The sequence below is a fragment of the Cydia fagiglandana genome, chromosome 1, assembly GCF_963556715.1.
Source record: "Cydia fagiglandana chromosome 1, ilCydFagi1.1, whole genome shotgun sequence".
Classification (NCBI taxonomy): Eukaryota; Metazoa; Arthropoda; class Insecta; order Lepidoptera; family Tortricidae; genus Cydia; species Cydia fagiglandana.
In genome coordinates this window covers 23,792,501-23,808,541 of record NC_085932.1, presented here as the reverse complement: position 1 = coordinate 23,808,541, position 16,041 = coordinate 23,792,501, and the positions used below count along the sequence as shown (strand labels likewise).

At 35.7% G+C, this 16,041-nt stretch overlaps 3 protein-coding genes across 4 annotated transcripts in view; 2 read left to right on the top strand and 1 right to left on the bottom strand.

Moving 5' to 3' along the window:
- Positions 1-9: 9 nt before the first annotated feature.
- LOC134666728 (coiled-coil domain-containing protein 174) lies at positions 10-6,263 on the bottom strand. Its single transcript, XM_063523972.1, has 7 exons — positions 5,874-6,263; positions 4,917-5,119; positions 4,013-4,195; positions 2,022-2,160; positions 1,588-1,729; positions 1,010-1,234; positions 10-822 (listed from the first exon to the last, which is right to left on the bottom strand). The coding sequence occupies exons 1-7, from the start codon at positions 5,916-5,918 to the stop codon at positions 14-16; spliced, it is 1,746 nt and encodes a 581-aa protein (XP_063380042.1). The 5' UTR covers positions 5,919-6,263; the 3' UTR covers positions 10-13.
- Positions 6,264-6,944: 681 nt separating this feature from the next.
- Positions 6,945-11,460, top strand: LOC134666713 (uncharacterized). 2 transcript variants are annotated; one of them, XM_063523955.1, is made up of 14 exons: positions 6,947-7,284; positions 7,408-7,571; positions 7,660-7,862; positions 8,122-8,309; positions 8,396-8,502; positions 8,607-8,781; positions 9,066-9,161; positions 9,259-9,464; positions 9,543-9,810; positions 9,889-9,948; positions 10,046-10,195; positions 10,481-10,618; positions 10,850-10,948; positions 11,083-11,460. In XM_063523955.1, exons 1-14 carry the CDS (start codon positions 7,174-7,176, stop codon positions 11,185-11,187), a joined length of 2,070 nt encoding a protein of 689 aa, XP_063380025.1. In that variant the 5' UTR covers positions 6,947-7,173; the 3' UTR covers positions 11,188-11,460. The 2 variants fall into 2 exon arrangements, with proteins under 2 accessions (XP_063380033.1, XP_063380025.1); XM_063523963.1 differs by lacking the exons at positions 10,850-10,948; positions 11,083-11,460 and adding an exon at positions 10,706-10,842 and having other exon boundaries at positions 6,945-7,284.
- A 1,046-nt stretch (positions 11,461-12,506) lies between these two features.
- Positions 12,507-16,041, top strand: part of LOC134666704 (ubiquitin-conjugating enzyme E2-17 kDa) — a 5,002-nt gene continuing 1,467 nt past the window's right edge. The window contains exons 1-2 of the mRNA XM_063523945.1: positions 12,507-12,779; positions 13,914-14,199. Coding sequence (XP_063380015.1) covers positions 12,736-12,779; positions 13,914-14,199 — 330 coding nt within the window. The 5' untranslated portion in view covers positions 12,507-12,735. The remainder of the gene's footprint in view (positions 12,780-13,913; positions 14,200-16,041) is intronic.

Here is a 16,041-nt window from a genome sequence, read left to right as displayed (position 1 = left end):
TTTTTATAAAAAATTAATCAAATGTGAAGTCATAATTGGGAGGTATACGTTCTCTGCTTGATTTAGGTTCCAAGCTTTTGGATCCCTGAGCATATGCTTCTCTGATATCCGATTCAAATGGTTTGTGATTTTTAGTTTTTTTAGGCACAGGTCCATAGTAATCGTATGTTGGAGGCGGAGCTATTTGCGCATGGTGGGAATCATGTCTTCTTTTCTCCGTATCTTTCTGTCGTTCATCAACTTCTTCATCACTAATTTCATTTTGTATAGGAGTTGGTTCACTGGTTTTTACGAAGTTTTTATACTGCACATTACATTTAGGTTTAGATTTTTTGCTCGTAAAATATAAACCTTTTTGTTCAGGTTCCAAATCGTTTATAATAGGAGGTGGGGAAGCATTTTCTATGGGTCTTACATCTGACCACGTGGGTGGCGGGGGAGTTTTTACTTTGGGCCTTTCATCTGACCGTGAATTCCTGGAAGACGGAGACCTAACAGAAGATACCATGTCACCTTTATCATCAAAGAAATAATTTGCCTTGTCTCTACTGGAGCCTTGTATGGGAGCGAATTCGTCTATCCGTTTCGCTCTTTGCTGCTCAACATACTCTTCTTGCGTCATTTCCCGGAATTTCTTTAGTTTTCCTTCAACACCATCTTTTCCAATGTCCCATTCTCTGACATAAGCCTCTCGCAACTTTTGTCTCTCTTTCTCTTGTTCTTCTTTAAGTTTCTTCTCTCTTTCCTTCGCAGCGGCTTCGGCTTCATCCTTTTGTTGCGTCAAAAATTCTAAGAGACACGTCGTGAAATCTTTTTCATCCCCTGTAAATAAACAAAACGCACGAATTAATAAACAAGTAGAAATGAAATAACAGCTTAATAAGCAAACCGGTGTCGTCAAATTCACACATTGAGCACTGTCGACCGTCGGTTAATTAACTATCGTTACGAAGAGAAATGCTCTCGGTGTACGCGCTAGACGCTACAAATGGGTAGATTGGGTAGTCACCTTTGTCGGGTTCCTCGGGCGGCAGGCCGGCGCGGGCGCGCTGGCGGGCGCGCGCGGCGGCCACGCGCGCCGCCAGCAGCCGCTCGCGCCGCGCGCGCCGCCGCGCCGCCTCCTGCTGCGCCGCCAGCGTCTCCGAGCGCTCCGCCTTCAGCGCCTCCATCTGCTTGCGTCGCTCGGCCTCGTCGGTGCTGAACGAGAAGTAGCCGACGCCGTGGATGCGGGCCTCTGTAACCAGTGTACGAGCGGGTCCAGTCATCGAACTAGAGATACCGATTTATAAGAGAGCGATTAGGCATGAAGGTTCGAGTGACCAGATTCACATTTGGTAACAAAACAAAAAACGTAAGTAGATGGCGGCGTAGTACTTACCTCCTACACTTGTTTTAACTTCGTAGTAAGTAAATGCTCACGTGTGACTCGCACTTAAACGTCATTTTTATCACCATTAAAATGGATGTACCACACGATGAAATCTAAGACGATTTGACGATATTTAACAATTTTACTGAGTCAAATCTCTGTTAGTCAGTTACCTATACAGCAAAAAATGTCTTACAACTTCAAAGTATCATACAAACCATCAAATAGCAAGTCTTGGTAATGTATGTCCTTGTCTTTAGCGAGTAGCTCTTGTTCCTTCTGGTCCCATTTTTCACGCAAAGACTGCAAATAGTCATTCGTTTTTTGCACCAATAGTGGTTTCTCAACTCTAGGAGCTTCCTGGAATACAAAAAATGAAATATTAATTTAGTTTAAAGCAAAGCAAACCAAAAAATATTGCTAAATGAGACTCTTATAAAATATAAGTTAACACGTTTTTAAAAACAGGAACGCACATGTGGCGCGACTGGAGACTTTTTAGAAACCACTAGATACCAGTGAACTGGCAGGTTGTGTGTTTGTTAACTACCATCATTCATAGCATGGGAAGGAAAAAAAATTTAGTACCCTTCTTACTATTTTACATACATTAATAAAATTAGTTTAATTACGTTACATTAGTATCACATACATTCTGAGGTGTTTCGTCCCTCGTGCCTTCCTGTTCCCTGGCCATGGCGCGCATGAGTTCCTGGTCGCGCTTGACGTACAGCTCTAGGTCGGTCTTGTGACACTTGCGCGTTCTGCCCAAACAGTCTGTGAATTCGGTCCTGTAACCATCACGCACGTCAATTACATGCAAGGTACTGGCATAAATCTATTGATTACGTAAGATGTGTAAGATAATTTCGTGCTTCGAATATGACAGATAAACGAGATGACGCTTTAGCGCTGCACGGCACTGTAAATTATAAGGTAGTCGAAAGTTGTATTTGACAGGTCAATAATCACAAGGCACAAAACATACGACACAATGCAGTGCCATCGGTTTCGGCTGTCAACCGAGCGGGCATATTTTTTCTTGGATTCACCTCTATAATAACTCTTTGGTATAATAATAATTAACTCAATTAAAAGCCCTTTGGTACTGGTACTGGTGGCTACGTGTAAGGCACTGGTTGCATTCTTATATATTGATATAATCTGTGATGTGACCAATACAACCTTCAAGAAAAGAGCTTATTCCCATCTTAAAGGGCAACAACGCCCTCTGGTGTTGTGGGTGTCCATGGGTGACAGTAATCGCTTACCATCAGGCGATTCATCTGCTTGTTTGCCTCTTATCATAAATAAAATACCAAATCTTTGAAGTCTTAGGGGTCATCCATTAATTACGTCACAAGAATTTCTAGGTTTTTTACCCCTCCCCCCTCCTTGTCACATTTGGCAAACCCCTCCCCCCTGGTGTGACGTCACAATTCTTCAACGAAATCGGCATATATTTATTTAATATTTTATCAAAATATTTTTGACAAAAGAAATATTAGTAATTTTATAACCCAAAACTGATTAAGAAATAAAATTAAACGAATAAAAACGATAATCGTTTCAAAACCTTGTTATTTAAGTGATAATTAGCGTATAAAATAATTTAAATACATTTTCGGTTACTGATGAAAGTGATGAAGTTAAAGTGACTTCACAAAGTCTATGACTCCCCCCTCCCCCTTGTCACAACATATCACATTTTCTTGACCCCCTCCCTTCCCCTAAACGTGTGATGTAATTAATGGATGACCCCTTAGATTAGGGTTGCCATAAGTGTGGGGGCTCAGACCGGGACATTTAAAGAAAACCGGCCAAGTGCGAGAGATAAACATGTCATTTTAACTGTAAAATAGAACCAGGTAACAACAGGCGGTCTTATCGCTAAAGAGCGATCTCTTCCAGACAACCTTTGGTATGATATGGTAGTAGGAAATGTAGAACAAACAAAAGTCAATAGGTAGTGCACGGAGCAAAATATGGAGACTATCAAACACAAACACACATATTACATTCTACTAATTCTAAACTATTTTAAAATTACAAAAAAAATACGTAAGATGTCCGTCTTTGGGTCACGAATTTACATATGTGTACCAAATTTCAATTTAGTTGTTCCAGTACTTTTGGGGAAAATGGGCTGTGACAAACGGACGGACAGACATACGCACGAGTGATCCTATAAGGGTTCCGTTTTTTCCTTTTGAGGTACGGAATCCTAAAAATAATATTTTTACGAAATCAGCATTAACTAATGTATTGAGTAGGTATATATATATGTCAAAAAACCACGTCGAGAATTCGCGATCCCGGAATGTGTTGAGTTAACGTCAATTCGTAAAAAGTGAACGGACAAGTGTCAGCGCCTACGTCGTTCTATCCACGTACGATTAGCCTAGCTAGTTAGTCGTGTTTATTGTAAGTATATCATTATTTACAAATTCCAGCGTCTACTAAATAACTATGATTTGTAAACCGGGACAATTTGCTTATCGGCCGGGACACCATGCTTCAAACCGGAACATGTCCCGGCGTACCGGGACGTATGGCAACCCTACCTTAGATACATTTTCTTAATTACTGTTATTGCTGCATTAATATTGCATAAGCTTGTCAAGTAAAGATACTGTAATTTACCATTCATTGTCATCATCCTCACCACCCTGATACACATAATTCTCGGGAGGTAGACTGGGCTCTTGTTCCGCCTCCTGCAGCTTTTTTGACTGGAAGTCCACCAGAAATCTACCACTCAACTCTGAATTGCCAGAACTGTCTGCAAGGTGCTCATACAGCTCTGCCTTTTTTTGTAATGCTTGTCTGAGGGAAATACATAATATAATTAGAAACAATACATTAAAAACAAGCCCCTCTTAGAATTAATCAACCAAGAATCCGATGCATTGCATCCTGCAGTCACATAAGTGCCACAATAGGTTTGTTAAGTAATCGAAACTATTTGTACCACGCGTTTTCACAAATAAATATCGAAAACCCGATTCTCACAGATCCCGGTGTTTTTGGGTTCTTTCAACTCAGAATCACTAGCATATTCAATTCTGATGATAAAATAAAATGTCCCAAAAACTTGTATGAAAATTGTACATTCCACTACGTCACGCACATGCAAGTGAAAATTTTTTTCATACTAAAACTAAATTTTGTAAGTAAATTTGTAACTAAGTAAACATACTAAAATTTGTAAGTAATGGAATGGTCATTTTGGGACATCTTTTTTTAATGGTGGGATGGAGAATGCTGTCGATTCTGAATAGAATGAGCCCAAGAACGTCAAGATGTGAAAGAATCAGGTTTTCAATATTCATTTCTGAAAACGCCCGTATATAGATTAGCTGATTTGGCCATTATGTTTTCAGGATACTAGCTTGTCAGAAACTGTAGGCATATTTTAATATGTCTGTCAAAATTGGTAACTTTAATAACTAAAAAAAAATAGGTTTTAATAATCCATGTCTAACCATAAGGGGATAATGAAGAGCTACTTCAAAATAAATTGATGAGATATTAACATTTAACATACTTAGCTTTTCTACATGCTTCAAGTTCATCAGTGTCCACTGCTTTAAGATTGTCCTTAAAGGTCCTTTTCTCCTGGTCTTTGTCATTTTTGCTGCTAGTCTTGGCAACTGGAGGTTTATAGTTTTCAACTCTATGCTGTGGCAAATGTTTCTTCTCATGTACCTCTTCCTGTTTCTTTAATAATTCTGCCTTCAAACTTAATAACTAAAACAATAAGATAATAATAATAGACCTAGAGGGACTCTCACTGAGTGGCTGGATCAAGGGTCAGATGCAGAAGGCGGTAATTTTGGACATGGCGCGTATAGTACGTCGGTTCCTCACTCTGCGGCCCTGACCACCGGCAGCTTGGGCCCTGCCCCGCTGCCGGCGGCACCCTAGGTTAGGTTTTTTATAATGTGTTTATATGTATTTTTTATTGTTTTGTAAGTGTTATAATATTTAACTTTTATATTCATATTATAAATGACCTAGCCTAAGAAGAAAGATAAATAAATAGACCTAACCAATATTTATTCCTAACCTAACCAGTTTATTCCTTTACTATAATGGGTACTAATTTGGTGTTAATATATTAAAACCACATGCTGAAATTTGTAAGTAATTTAGTTTTATTTGTTTAGAGGCCATCATAGCAAATTCGTCGTTGCGCTTTCCAAAGCTGATATGTGTTCGTTTTTTAATTGACTAATAGTTACCTAGCAACTAAACATATAAGGTATTAATTAATTTGATTAAAATCTCGCACATATCAGATTTGGTAAGCGCAACGACGCAATTCTAGAAGTGTTGCAGACGATTAACACATTAAAGTACCTACCTAAGATACAGTATATAATATGTAAAAAATTGAACAGACGACGTTAATTTACTATTGTGATTAGTTGTATTATATGATTCCTAATATTCCACAAATCAAGGGTCCATAAAGTAAAAAAAAATATATGAATCCACTTACCGATGACTTATTGAAAGAGATCTTTTTTGATCCCTTGTCATTCATGACTAATCAACTAATGTTTACAAGAAAAGATATACTTATATTAAAGAAACATTTTGCAATCACGATTAGAATTAAATAATTTACAATTTATAAATAATGACACTGACACTGATGACAGCACAAAGCATAAGTCTTATCTGACAGTAGCGTTTAATGTTGCCACGGAACAATAAAGATTTTAAGTTTTATAGCCATAACACACTATCGCACCGCACGCGACCTTGGTGCATCGCACCCATAAGTGAGAACGTGTGAGAACGAGAAACAGATATATCTTTCTGTGCTGTGCGACAGTGTGATATCACTTTAAGTTCGCATTTTCACTCGTGTACAAGATCATTTTATTGTTTCTATTGGACTCTCCAAGGGCCCAACGTTTTCTGTTCTCTTTCACGATGCAGCAACTAGTATCATTTCTCTCTCCTCGCTCTTTTAAAATGCCGTTTGTCAAAAAAGGACAACCATACTGTTGACAAGGTGGACTTCAAATCAAGTGTTGCCTTTCTTGATGCGCCCAGGCTGTGTATGTGTGCGTAAAAGCGTATATGTGTGCTCTTTTAGGGATGTGAAAAGTCGATTTTAATCATGTTATATATCGATAAACGCTACACAGCGGAACGAAATAGCGATTAATTGAAGCTTCAATATCTTCGTTAAACATAAACATAATTGAAATGCTAATGGATAATGAATATATTATAATATAATAATATAATTCAATTATTGCGGAACACCTATTTTAGGAGGTATTTATGTATTTTAATTAAATATCTGAACTTTCCCTTGGTTCCCTGCTGGGGCGTGACTATAAAATTGTGATCTGATAACCACAATAAAGAATAAAAGCGTTTTTGGTCATTTTAGGTATCGTTAAGCCTTTGAAGTAAAATTAAAATTGCAAGAAATGTCGATAGTTTATCGATATGACTTTATCGACATGGCTACAGCAACGTGGGCCTCATTGTTAATCGTACACTAAACAAAAGTGGCAACAGTGACAGCTCGCTGAGACACCGTCTTTATATATTATAAGTCTATGGGACTCTCTTACTTTTTATTCGTTAGTTAAAATATTTTTTCATTAATTTCTTGATTGGCTAAAGGCTGGAAGGTGTAATGTTTTCATTTGTTTAATTAATTTTTTTTATTAAAAAAAATCCCGATTCCCTCCATTTCTCCAAAGCACCGCCATATTTTTTTCGCTCTAAATAAGAAAGTTTTATTTTGCAATACATATTTAAATTAATCCATCAATATGAATATCGCTGATATTGAAAAAGTTGCTAATCGAAAACGGATTAACGCTGAAGCAGAAAAGTTACGAGAAAAGGTCAACAAGGAGACTGCTAATATTATTAAGCTTAAGGTATGGGTATGGGTACTTTTAGTAAGAATGCTTTTAGTCAACAACTTCTGTAAACTATTTTCCCTGATATTTTTCTATGACTATTTAACTTAATATATTACTTAAAATTATTTTTATGAAAAGGTGGCCCAAGATACAGCATACTGGGACTTGAAAGAAAAACTTCATCAACTCGAAAACAACCATGAGCGTCTCCAGCAGAACATGGTTGAGGTGCAAATGCAGCACGAAGCCATTTCGAGTCAATACCAAGATGAGCTGAGACTGCGGCCTGAAACATTAAACAAGTAAAAACTTCAGGGATTGACAACCTTTTTTGACCCGAAAAGTTAACAATTGCGGCACGTTGCATATAATGTTATTATTTTTTTGAAGGCTGGGCAGTACTCGTGAGATCTGCGATGTTCTAGAAGAATACAGCGAGCGGCTTAAAGCAAGCGTGAACCGTTGCAAAAATGACCAAGCAACGCTAGCTGAGGCTTATAACAAATCCAGCCAGCTTGTTAGAGAAATTAAAGACAAACAAACCCAGTGTGAAGAGAAGAACTTGCAGACTATCAATAATTTACAAGAGAAAGGTTAGCAAAGTGCATTACTTTGTCTTTAATTCGTTGCATTATTTATAACAAGGGCATTTTGAATCCCGTTGTATCGATTATAGTTTAATATATATATAATTCAACTTTTAGACTTGATATACTTAACGCTTAGGTTCTTAGCCGTCATTTTCTTTTTAATTAGTCCATTTAATAAATGAAAGCACTTACATAATTTTGGCACATTTATCAAAATATGCCAAATGTGCCGTTTTTGTTTAATATCGTATTTACTTTGTAGTAAAACTTCTTGCTGACCACAAGGAGCAAATGTCCCAAGTATTTACGTCATCGAAACAACAACTATATTCAGAGTTGGATTATGCTCGAACTAAACTTGCCACTGCTCTTAACCAAAAAGACGAGCTGTTTGTAGCTTTGAATGACTTGAGCAGAAAGCTGGATCATACTAAACGTGAACTGGAAAAGGTAAGTAGTATATACACAAAATTCGGGTATTCGGTACAAAGGTAAAAATTGGTAATAGAATAAAAAAATATATTTGCAATTTTCAGAAAGATGATAATATCGCTAGCTTACAATCAGATATGAAAAAATGCATTCTTGAATACAATAATCACGTCGCGGAGACGAAGAACATTAACTCTCAACAAGAAAAAGTGTAAGTTTGTTTAGATTTAATGCATTCTTATAGAAGTTTATTTAACCTAATATTAATAGCAGTATTAGCAGTGCATAAAATAAATTTTGATCTAATTATTTTAGACTGAAAGAATGTACGGCAGCCAATGAATCTCTAAAGAAAGCTCTCCAGAACCAGGAACAATTCACTCAGTCGATTTGTGATCAGAATAATAAGCTACAAGAGAATATTTCGAGTTTGGAAGAGGCACAGATATCCAGCTCTGAAAAAATTAAAGATTTGGAAACAAAGCTAGAGGCAAATATAATTTTGTCATTTTTAAATACAATTTCACCTTATATTCCCAACTATGTAGTTGTAAAGCAAAGCTAGAAGATTTAAATCACAACGATAGCGATAAGCGTTGTAAATTAAATATTCTAGCTTTGATATTGCTAATAAAGTCGCTATTTGAGATGATTGTTTATCTATAACTCCGACTCCGCCAGCAAGGTAAATCTTTAGGAATTAGTTGAATAGCTGTTAATTCTGTTAAATTTAAATTATTATTACGTTGATAATATATGTAATATATTCCACAGGAATCCAATTTGGAGTGTAGTAAACTGGTGAAAAATATTGAAGCGCTAAATGAGAAAACAGAAGACTTAAAAAATCAGATTGACGAGAAAAAAATGGTAAATATTATTACAATCAAATATTCATATTATCAAGTAAATTATTAGTATTCTTAATTTCAGGTATGAATAATTATCTCAATTGTTTAATTTATAGCTTTTAGAACACTCGTTGATCGAACAACAAAACTTGAAAGATCAAGTATTGGCTCTGGAAGAGCAGAAATCTGATATTGTCGTTGAACTCAACAATGCTACCCAAGAATTGGAATTGAGATTCGTTAAAATTGAGGAATTGACTTTAACTGTCCAAGACTTACAAGCTAAGATATCTAAAATGGAAACTACCATGGAGAATAACAAGTAAAACAGTATTTATTTAAGAACAATTATTATTAGTACTACAGGGGCGTAGATTGTAAAGGTTGTAATTGATTTCAGGGCCGATAATGCGAACAAAATCGAAGAGATTAGTGTTATTCTGGAAACCAAAGTACAACTTATTGAAGAGAAAGACAAAGAGTTGGATTGTAAAGCATCTACTATCAACAAGCTCATGTCTGATCTAAAGAACGGTACTGACGCTAGGACTAAATTAGAAAATAATATCGAGAAAATGAAGAAGGATATGGAAACTGACAGGAATATTACAAAAGAGAAGGAAAATACCTTGACGAAGAAAATAGAACAAATGGAGAATGCTGCTAAAGTATCTTGAATATCGTTTTTTAAAGTTGTATATCATTAATTAGTGGCTCAATACAACAATATTTCGTTTTACTTCCAGGAAAGAGAAATCGAGCTATCGAAACAAATGTCCATAATTTTGGAGACCCGCAAAGAAAAGGTATACATTCTCAACATTTAGCTACTAGTAATGTACATGTAACAACTACTGTGCAAGCGTGTCAAAATCACCAATTGTTTTTATTGTTTACTTATAGGATCGACTGCAAGAAAAGTTGAAAAGCATGCAAAATACAATAGATAATATCGAAAAAGAAGTAACAGGGCGCTCTGCATCGCAGTCGACGCGCCGGCTCGCTGAATTAGATGATAATGCAAGAATGATGAAGCCAGCACAAACAATTAAGGTTTAGAATAACATATATATATATAAATTCAACAAACAATTCAATTCTTTTTAAACAGGCCTTACCCCACATTATTTTTAATGAATAGTAGAGTTAGACTAAGCTAAGTTGGCAGCAATTTTGGTAGATGGTGCAAGTGTTATTTAAACGTCATAATTATATAGAAGTTTGACGTTTAAAATAACGTTTACACCACTTGGGCTATTAAAATCGCTGCCAACTTAGCTTGGTCTAACTCTAGGCAACTTAGTATTAACGGATTGACTGAATTTGTTTGGTTAACAGACAGTTGGCATCCCTGCTCCGAAGAGAATCCAGCAGCCATCAGTGTCTACAGCGCCGAAAGAACAATCTAAAAAACTAGACAGCGCACTCTATAAATTTTTAAGCGACAGCGACTTGGAAACCGAGCTAATGGCTGACGTAAGCTAAAAATAAACGTTATACATACATATATTAAAATTAACATCAAATTATGAACCATTACCGATAACTTTGGTATGTCTTTAGGGTCGGCAACGCGCATGTACCACCTCTGACAATATTTCAGGCGTCCATTCCATAGGCAACGCTGACTGCTTACCAGGCGAGCTATATGCTTGTTTGCCACCAACGTGGGATAAAAAATATATCTTTTCTTAATTACTGTTACAGCCAGCTCAAATAAATCGTCATTTTGATGCAATGACGCGTGGTGAGAGGGTATCGCCCTTGAGCTTTAAACGACGCGCTCCTTGTCCGGGAGCTCTTGATGTGAGCATATTGTTTTCGTTTAATTTTTACCGTTTACCACGCATAGCTTAACATTTTCAGTTTTTAGGACTGTGACGGAATCTTGTTCTTAGGTGCAAAACAATGTATCCATAATGGTGCAAATTTTATTTCAGGAATTTATATCTCTGTCTCCATTGAAAGAATCAAAGAACAAACGCTCTATATTCAAAAACAAGCGGCCGGACAACAAAGCCAAGAAATCGAAGCACACAGAATAAATAGATTCGTAAAATTTCTGGATTACTCGCCGAACTCTAAGCGAGATTGGTTGGGTTGTTTTCTTTTTCAATATTTTGTTTTATATGTTCAGCGTTTAATCCTTATATTTTAACAAAATTAATACTCATTTAAACTTGAACCAAAGTTGCAGGACCCCTGAACATTTGATTGATTTGTTCCTAGAATATTGATTGTTTTGTTCCTTCTTTCTAATACTTCAAATGGAATTACGATTAATTAAATTGTTACTTTAAAATCCTTGGTATTATTTTATTTCTAAAGAAAGAGTTATCGTCATGGCTACAGCAAGGTGTTTCCACCTCCTAGTGAGTATTGTATTGTAGTACGGGCGATTTTCCGCAACTCTACGTCTTGCGCCTATTTGAGTATTATATTCTTTGGTTTCCACATTGTTAATCGTACACTAAACAAAAGTGGTCCCAGTGACACTCCAGCACAGAATAATTAATAGTACTACCGTACAGAAAGGAAACTTCCTACAAAACCGAAGTTTGACAGCGGTTCAGGGGCGAATCATGCTGTCCCTTTCTAATATATGGCACTATCCCTTTCGGCTATTTAGGGTTGTCAAAAATCAAGTGATTATCTTATCTGTGGTCGTGCACGCAAAAGGAAGTCACGTGGTGCCAACCCTAATAATTGCTCGGAGCAATCCTGAGCCGAGCGGAGCCGAGTTTGACCGAAGTCAGGAGTTTCGCACCCCTGACTCCAGTGACAGCTCGCTTAAGTAGCTAACACACTATCGCACCGCACCAAGGTCATTGAGGGACGCACCCATAAGTAAGAGGAAGAAAGCGATATCTCTTTCTCCCTCTTACTTATGGGTGCGTCCCTCAATGATCTTGGTGCGGTGCGATAGTGTGTTAGCTACCTTAGAAGTAATCTTTGTATATTATATATACTTGGTCAAGCAGATATTGTCAGTAGAAAAAGGCGGCAAATTTGAAAAATGTAGGCACGAAGGGATATCTTCCCATAGAAAATTTGAATTTCGCGCCTTTTTTTACTGACAAGATTTGCTTGACCAGCTATAACCATGATATGACCAAAGCAAGCTTGTGATGCGGTGCAAAATACCCATACTGTATAGTATATTTTAGTCGGTCAAACAAGGTAACCAGTAGAAAAAGCAAACGAAATTTGAATTTTCTATGGGACGATAACCTTAGTGCCTACATTTTTTTAAATTTGCCGCTCTTTTCTACTGACGGAAATTGCTTGACAGAGTATTAAATATTTATTAATGGTCTGCTTGAACACTCGCTGGAATAGGAACTTTGCACTTGTGGCAACCTTCGCTCGCGTCGCAACCAATTGCTAATTTCATGGTCATCTGACAACCATCTCACTGGCCGTGACGACAAAAATTTTTACACAATAGCTACCACCAACAAAGAATCTTTTGTGTATAGAACAAACTGGTAGTAAATTGCTGAAAATATATTTCATTAGAAGTTTTATAAACAATATACGCCCTTAGAAACATTATTCATTGTGATAAAGTGTGATTGGTGCGTGAAATCGTAATGTCAACTCCTGCCAGAAGACGCCTGATGAGGGATTTTAAACGGTTCGTATATCTTGCCTTTCCATCAATTTAACATTTTTTGACCTAGTTTGGCTTTTTAACGTTGTGGTGAAGTGCTTTTCGTAACGTTCTCAAACAGGTAGTGCTGAATCATCAAATTACATCACTGTCGTTTTCATCGATTTCTATTCCGTTCTACATATTTAATTCTTCTATAAATGAATCTGGTCAAGTTCTTGGTGTCGTTGTTAAGGGCGACTAGTAGTCATTGACTCTAAAAGTAGAGCAGGCGACGTCACACGACGCTATTACGTCGTTTGTTGCTACAATATCTAGGTTATCCAAATGGATTCTAGTACCCATAAACTCATTAGAATGAATCCAAAAGGCTAATTCTATTGTACGCGTCCACAATAACAAGTTAAGTAAAATAACCTGGGTTTATTGTATTGTGTAGAAATTCTACTTTATTCTTTGGATTACAATTTCATAATCCTCTTTTACAAAACCTATTTTCTAGAAATAAATCCATGAACTTCCTGTCTTATAAGATTATGCACTTTAGTGATATATTTGAAAACTATAAAAAATTATGTGGCAAAAATACTATAAATTTGTAATGTAAGGTGTATTCGGGTAATACCGTCGGATAATTCCGAAATTCAGATGAAAATGACCCTTAATTCCATCATAATAAAAGTCTCTTTTCGGAATTATCCGACAGTTTTCGACATTCGGAATTACCCGAGTAAACTTACCTAATATTTAACTTGCTGATTTTTTTTTATTAGAAATTGTTGAACAGAATTTAAAATACAGTTAGTTCCCTGGTACCATAACTTTTTACCATTGTATGTTTATCTGCTGTAGCTATTATTTTTTCATACTATAAAGTGTATACTTAATTTATGATATGAAATGAAACAGTTTTTGTATATTCTCTAGCTGCACAAAGGTCTTTAAAAATAAGAAGTATTTTGAATTTATATTTTTTTATATCAAAAATTGTCCTGGCAAGTTTTGATGTGTGGGGGCAGCTAGAGGATAGACATTCACTTCTAAGTAAAAAAACATACACCACATTTTTGTTTAATTACGTTTTTCATGTTCATTTTGTTATAAATATAATGTTTTTGTAGGAAAGATGATTAATTTTGTTTTATTATATGATTCCAGTCTTCAAGAAGATCCACCCACGGGTGTGTCGGGTGCTCCTACTGATAACAATATAATGATCTGGAATGCTGTGATATTTGGTCCCCATGACACTCCGTTTGAAGATGGCACATTCAAACTGACCATTGAATTTACAGAGGAGTATCCCAATAAACCTCCTACGGTTCGGTTTGTGTCCAAAATGTTTCATCCAAATGTTTATGCTGATGGTGGAATTTGTTTAGACATCTTGCAAAACAGATGGAGCCCAACATATGATGTATCTGCTATCTTAACCTCTATACAGGTGGGTACTTTTGTCATCTAAGAATTTTATTTTTTCATGGTACTTAACACCAACCTGAAAATATATTCTCGTCTTTAAGGTGTTACATGTGGTTGAATCTTCCAGCATTTTAGTTGATAACACAAACCCAATATTGGTGCTTCATTAATTTATGTAAAAAAGTTAAAACTACATATCTTTTAATCTAAATGTAAAATGACTGCTGAAAATAATAGTGGAACATCACTGAATATTCAAGCATGCATAGGATGATTTATTATTAATTTTTATAATTTTTCAAACAAGTAATTGTTTACCAACCAACCATATGATCATCCATAATATCTGTAGGTTTAGAAAATTTGTAACTGTTTACCTGTTGACTTCCACTGCAGCTCACTAACTTTTGATATACAGGGTGATTGGAAATTCGCCGTATTCCTTGAAAGGGGTTATTCTATGGGTCATTTGCAATGATTTAAGTCCAGTCAACCAGGGGTCAAAACTCATTGGTTTTCAAGATATTTGAGTTATTAGTTTTTTGTTTAAAAAACCCGCCTTTCGACCAAAAAGTGGTAATTGTGAAAAAACTACTCCAATTTGGAATTTAAAAAAGCATTCATCTAATAGCCAATAAACTACTGATTACGGGAAATAAAAAGAAATTGCCAAAACTTTCCAAAAAAAAGGATTCCAAAATAAAGTGACACAAACAAACCAATTAATGGTCACGTATGCTAGGTCAAACCTTCGGCCTGCTCTGCTATTATTATTTTAAGAAGTTTAAGAGAAAATGTCGACATTCTTATTTTTTTTTAAACTGAGGAACTTATTTCTGTATTTTGTACGCAGTGTCATACTTTTTTAAAAGTAATGCCTTAAAATTTTACAAAGTTTGGGGAAAATTACAAAAGATTGTGACTTCAAATCCTTTTTTTTTTTGGAAAGTTTTGGCATTTTTTTTATTTCACGTAATCAGTAGTTTATTGGCTATTAGATGAATGCTTTTTTAAATTCCAAATTGGAGTAGTTTTTTCACAATTACCACTTTTTAGTCGAAAGGCGGGTTTTTTAAACAAAAAACTCAAATAACTGGAAAACCAATGACTCCAATGAGTTTTGACCCCTGGTTGACTGGACTTAAATCATTGCAAATAACCCATAGAATAACCCCTTTCAAGGAATACGGCGAATTTCCAGTCACCCCGTATATCAACTGAATAGTTTTATTTTTATTATTGGTATGCATGTTTATCCAATAAATTATAATCTTTAATTCTGAAGAAAATCTTCAATATATCACTTTGTGAGTCCAGCAACATACTAGGTGGGTTTTCTGTTCGTAGGTGCTTTTCGCTATAGTTCGTTTTTTTTAGTAAACAATCTTGATGTGTCTTTTAATTGAAAAACACATTTTAAAAATAAGTTTCGGCAAATATGTAACAATTATGAATCTAATTTAATTTTTGATTTATAAAAAGCGTTTTTCAATTAAAAGACATGTCAAAATTGCTTACCTTCTTGCAAGTTCTTTCTAATGCTAAAAAAACGAACTATACATACATACGGTTTTCTCGTGTTATCGGCTACGCTCGTAGCTCATGCTGGAACTGAGTTTAATCTAAAAAAAAATTACCTGTACATACAAGACTTAAAGATTTTTACCTTTTTAGGGTTCCGTATTTTATGACTTTGATTTAGTCACACTATTTTAATGACCAGCTATGAGGCACATTTTTAAAATGTTTACTGTAAATATATGGCATAATCTAACATAATTGTAGAGTTAGACCAAGAAAAGTCTGCAGCGACTTTGATAGCACATGCAGTGCAAGTGTTATTTTAAATATCAAACTTCTATGA

Coding starts and splice junctions, on each gene's coding strand:
- LOC134666713 (XM_063523955.1), top strand. CDS start 7,174: ATGAATATCGCTGATATTGAAAAAGTTGCTAATCGAAAACGGATTAAC. Junction 9,811..9,888: donor AAATGGAGAATGCTGCTAAA/GTATCTTGAATA, acceptor TTTTACTTCCAG/GAAAGAGAAATCGAGCTATC. Junction 10,196..10,480: donor AGCCAGCACAAACAATTAAG/GTTTAGAATAAC, acceptor TTTGGTTAACAG/ACAGTTGGCATCCCTGCTCC.
- LOC134666728 (XM_063523972.1), bottom strand. CDS start 5,918: ATGAATGACAAGGGATCAAAAAAGATCTCTTTCAATAAGTCATCG. Junction 5,120..5,873: donor TCTCTTTCAATAAGTCATCG/GTAAGTGGATTC, acceptor TTATTGTTTTAG/TTATTAAGTTTGAAGGCAGA. Junction 1,730..2,021: donor GGGACGAAACACCTCAGAAT/GTATGTGATACT, acceptor TTTGTATTCCAG/GAAGCTCCTAGAGTTGAGAA.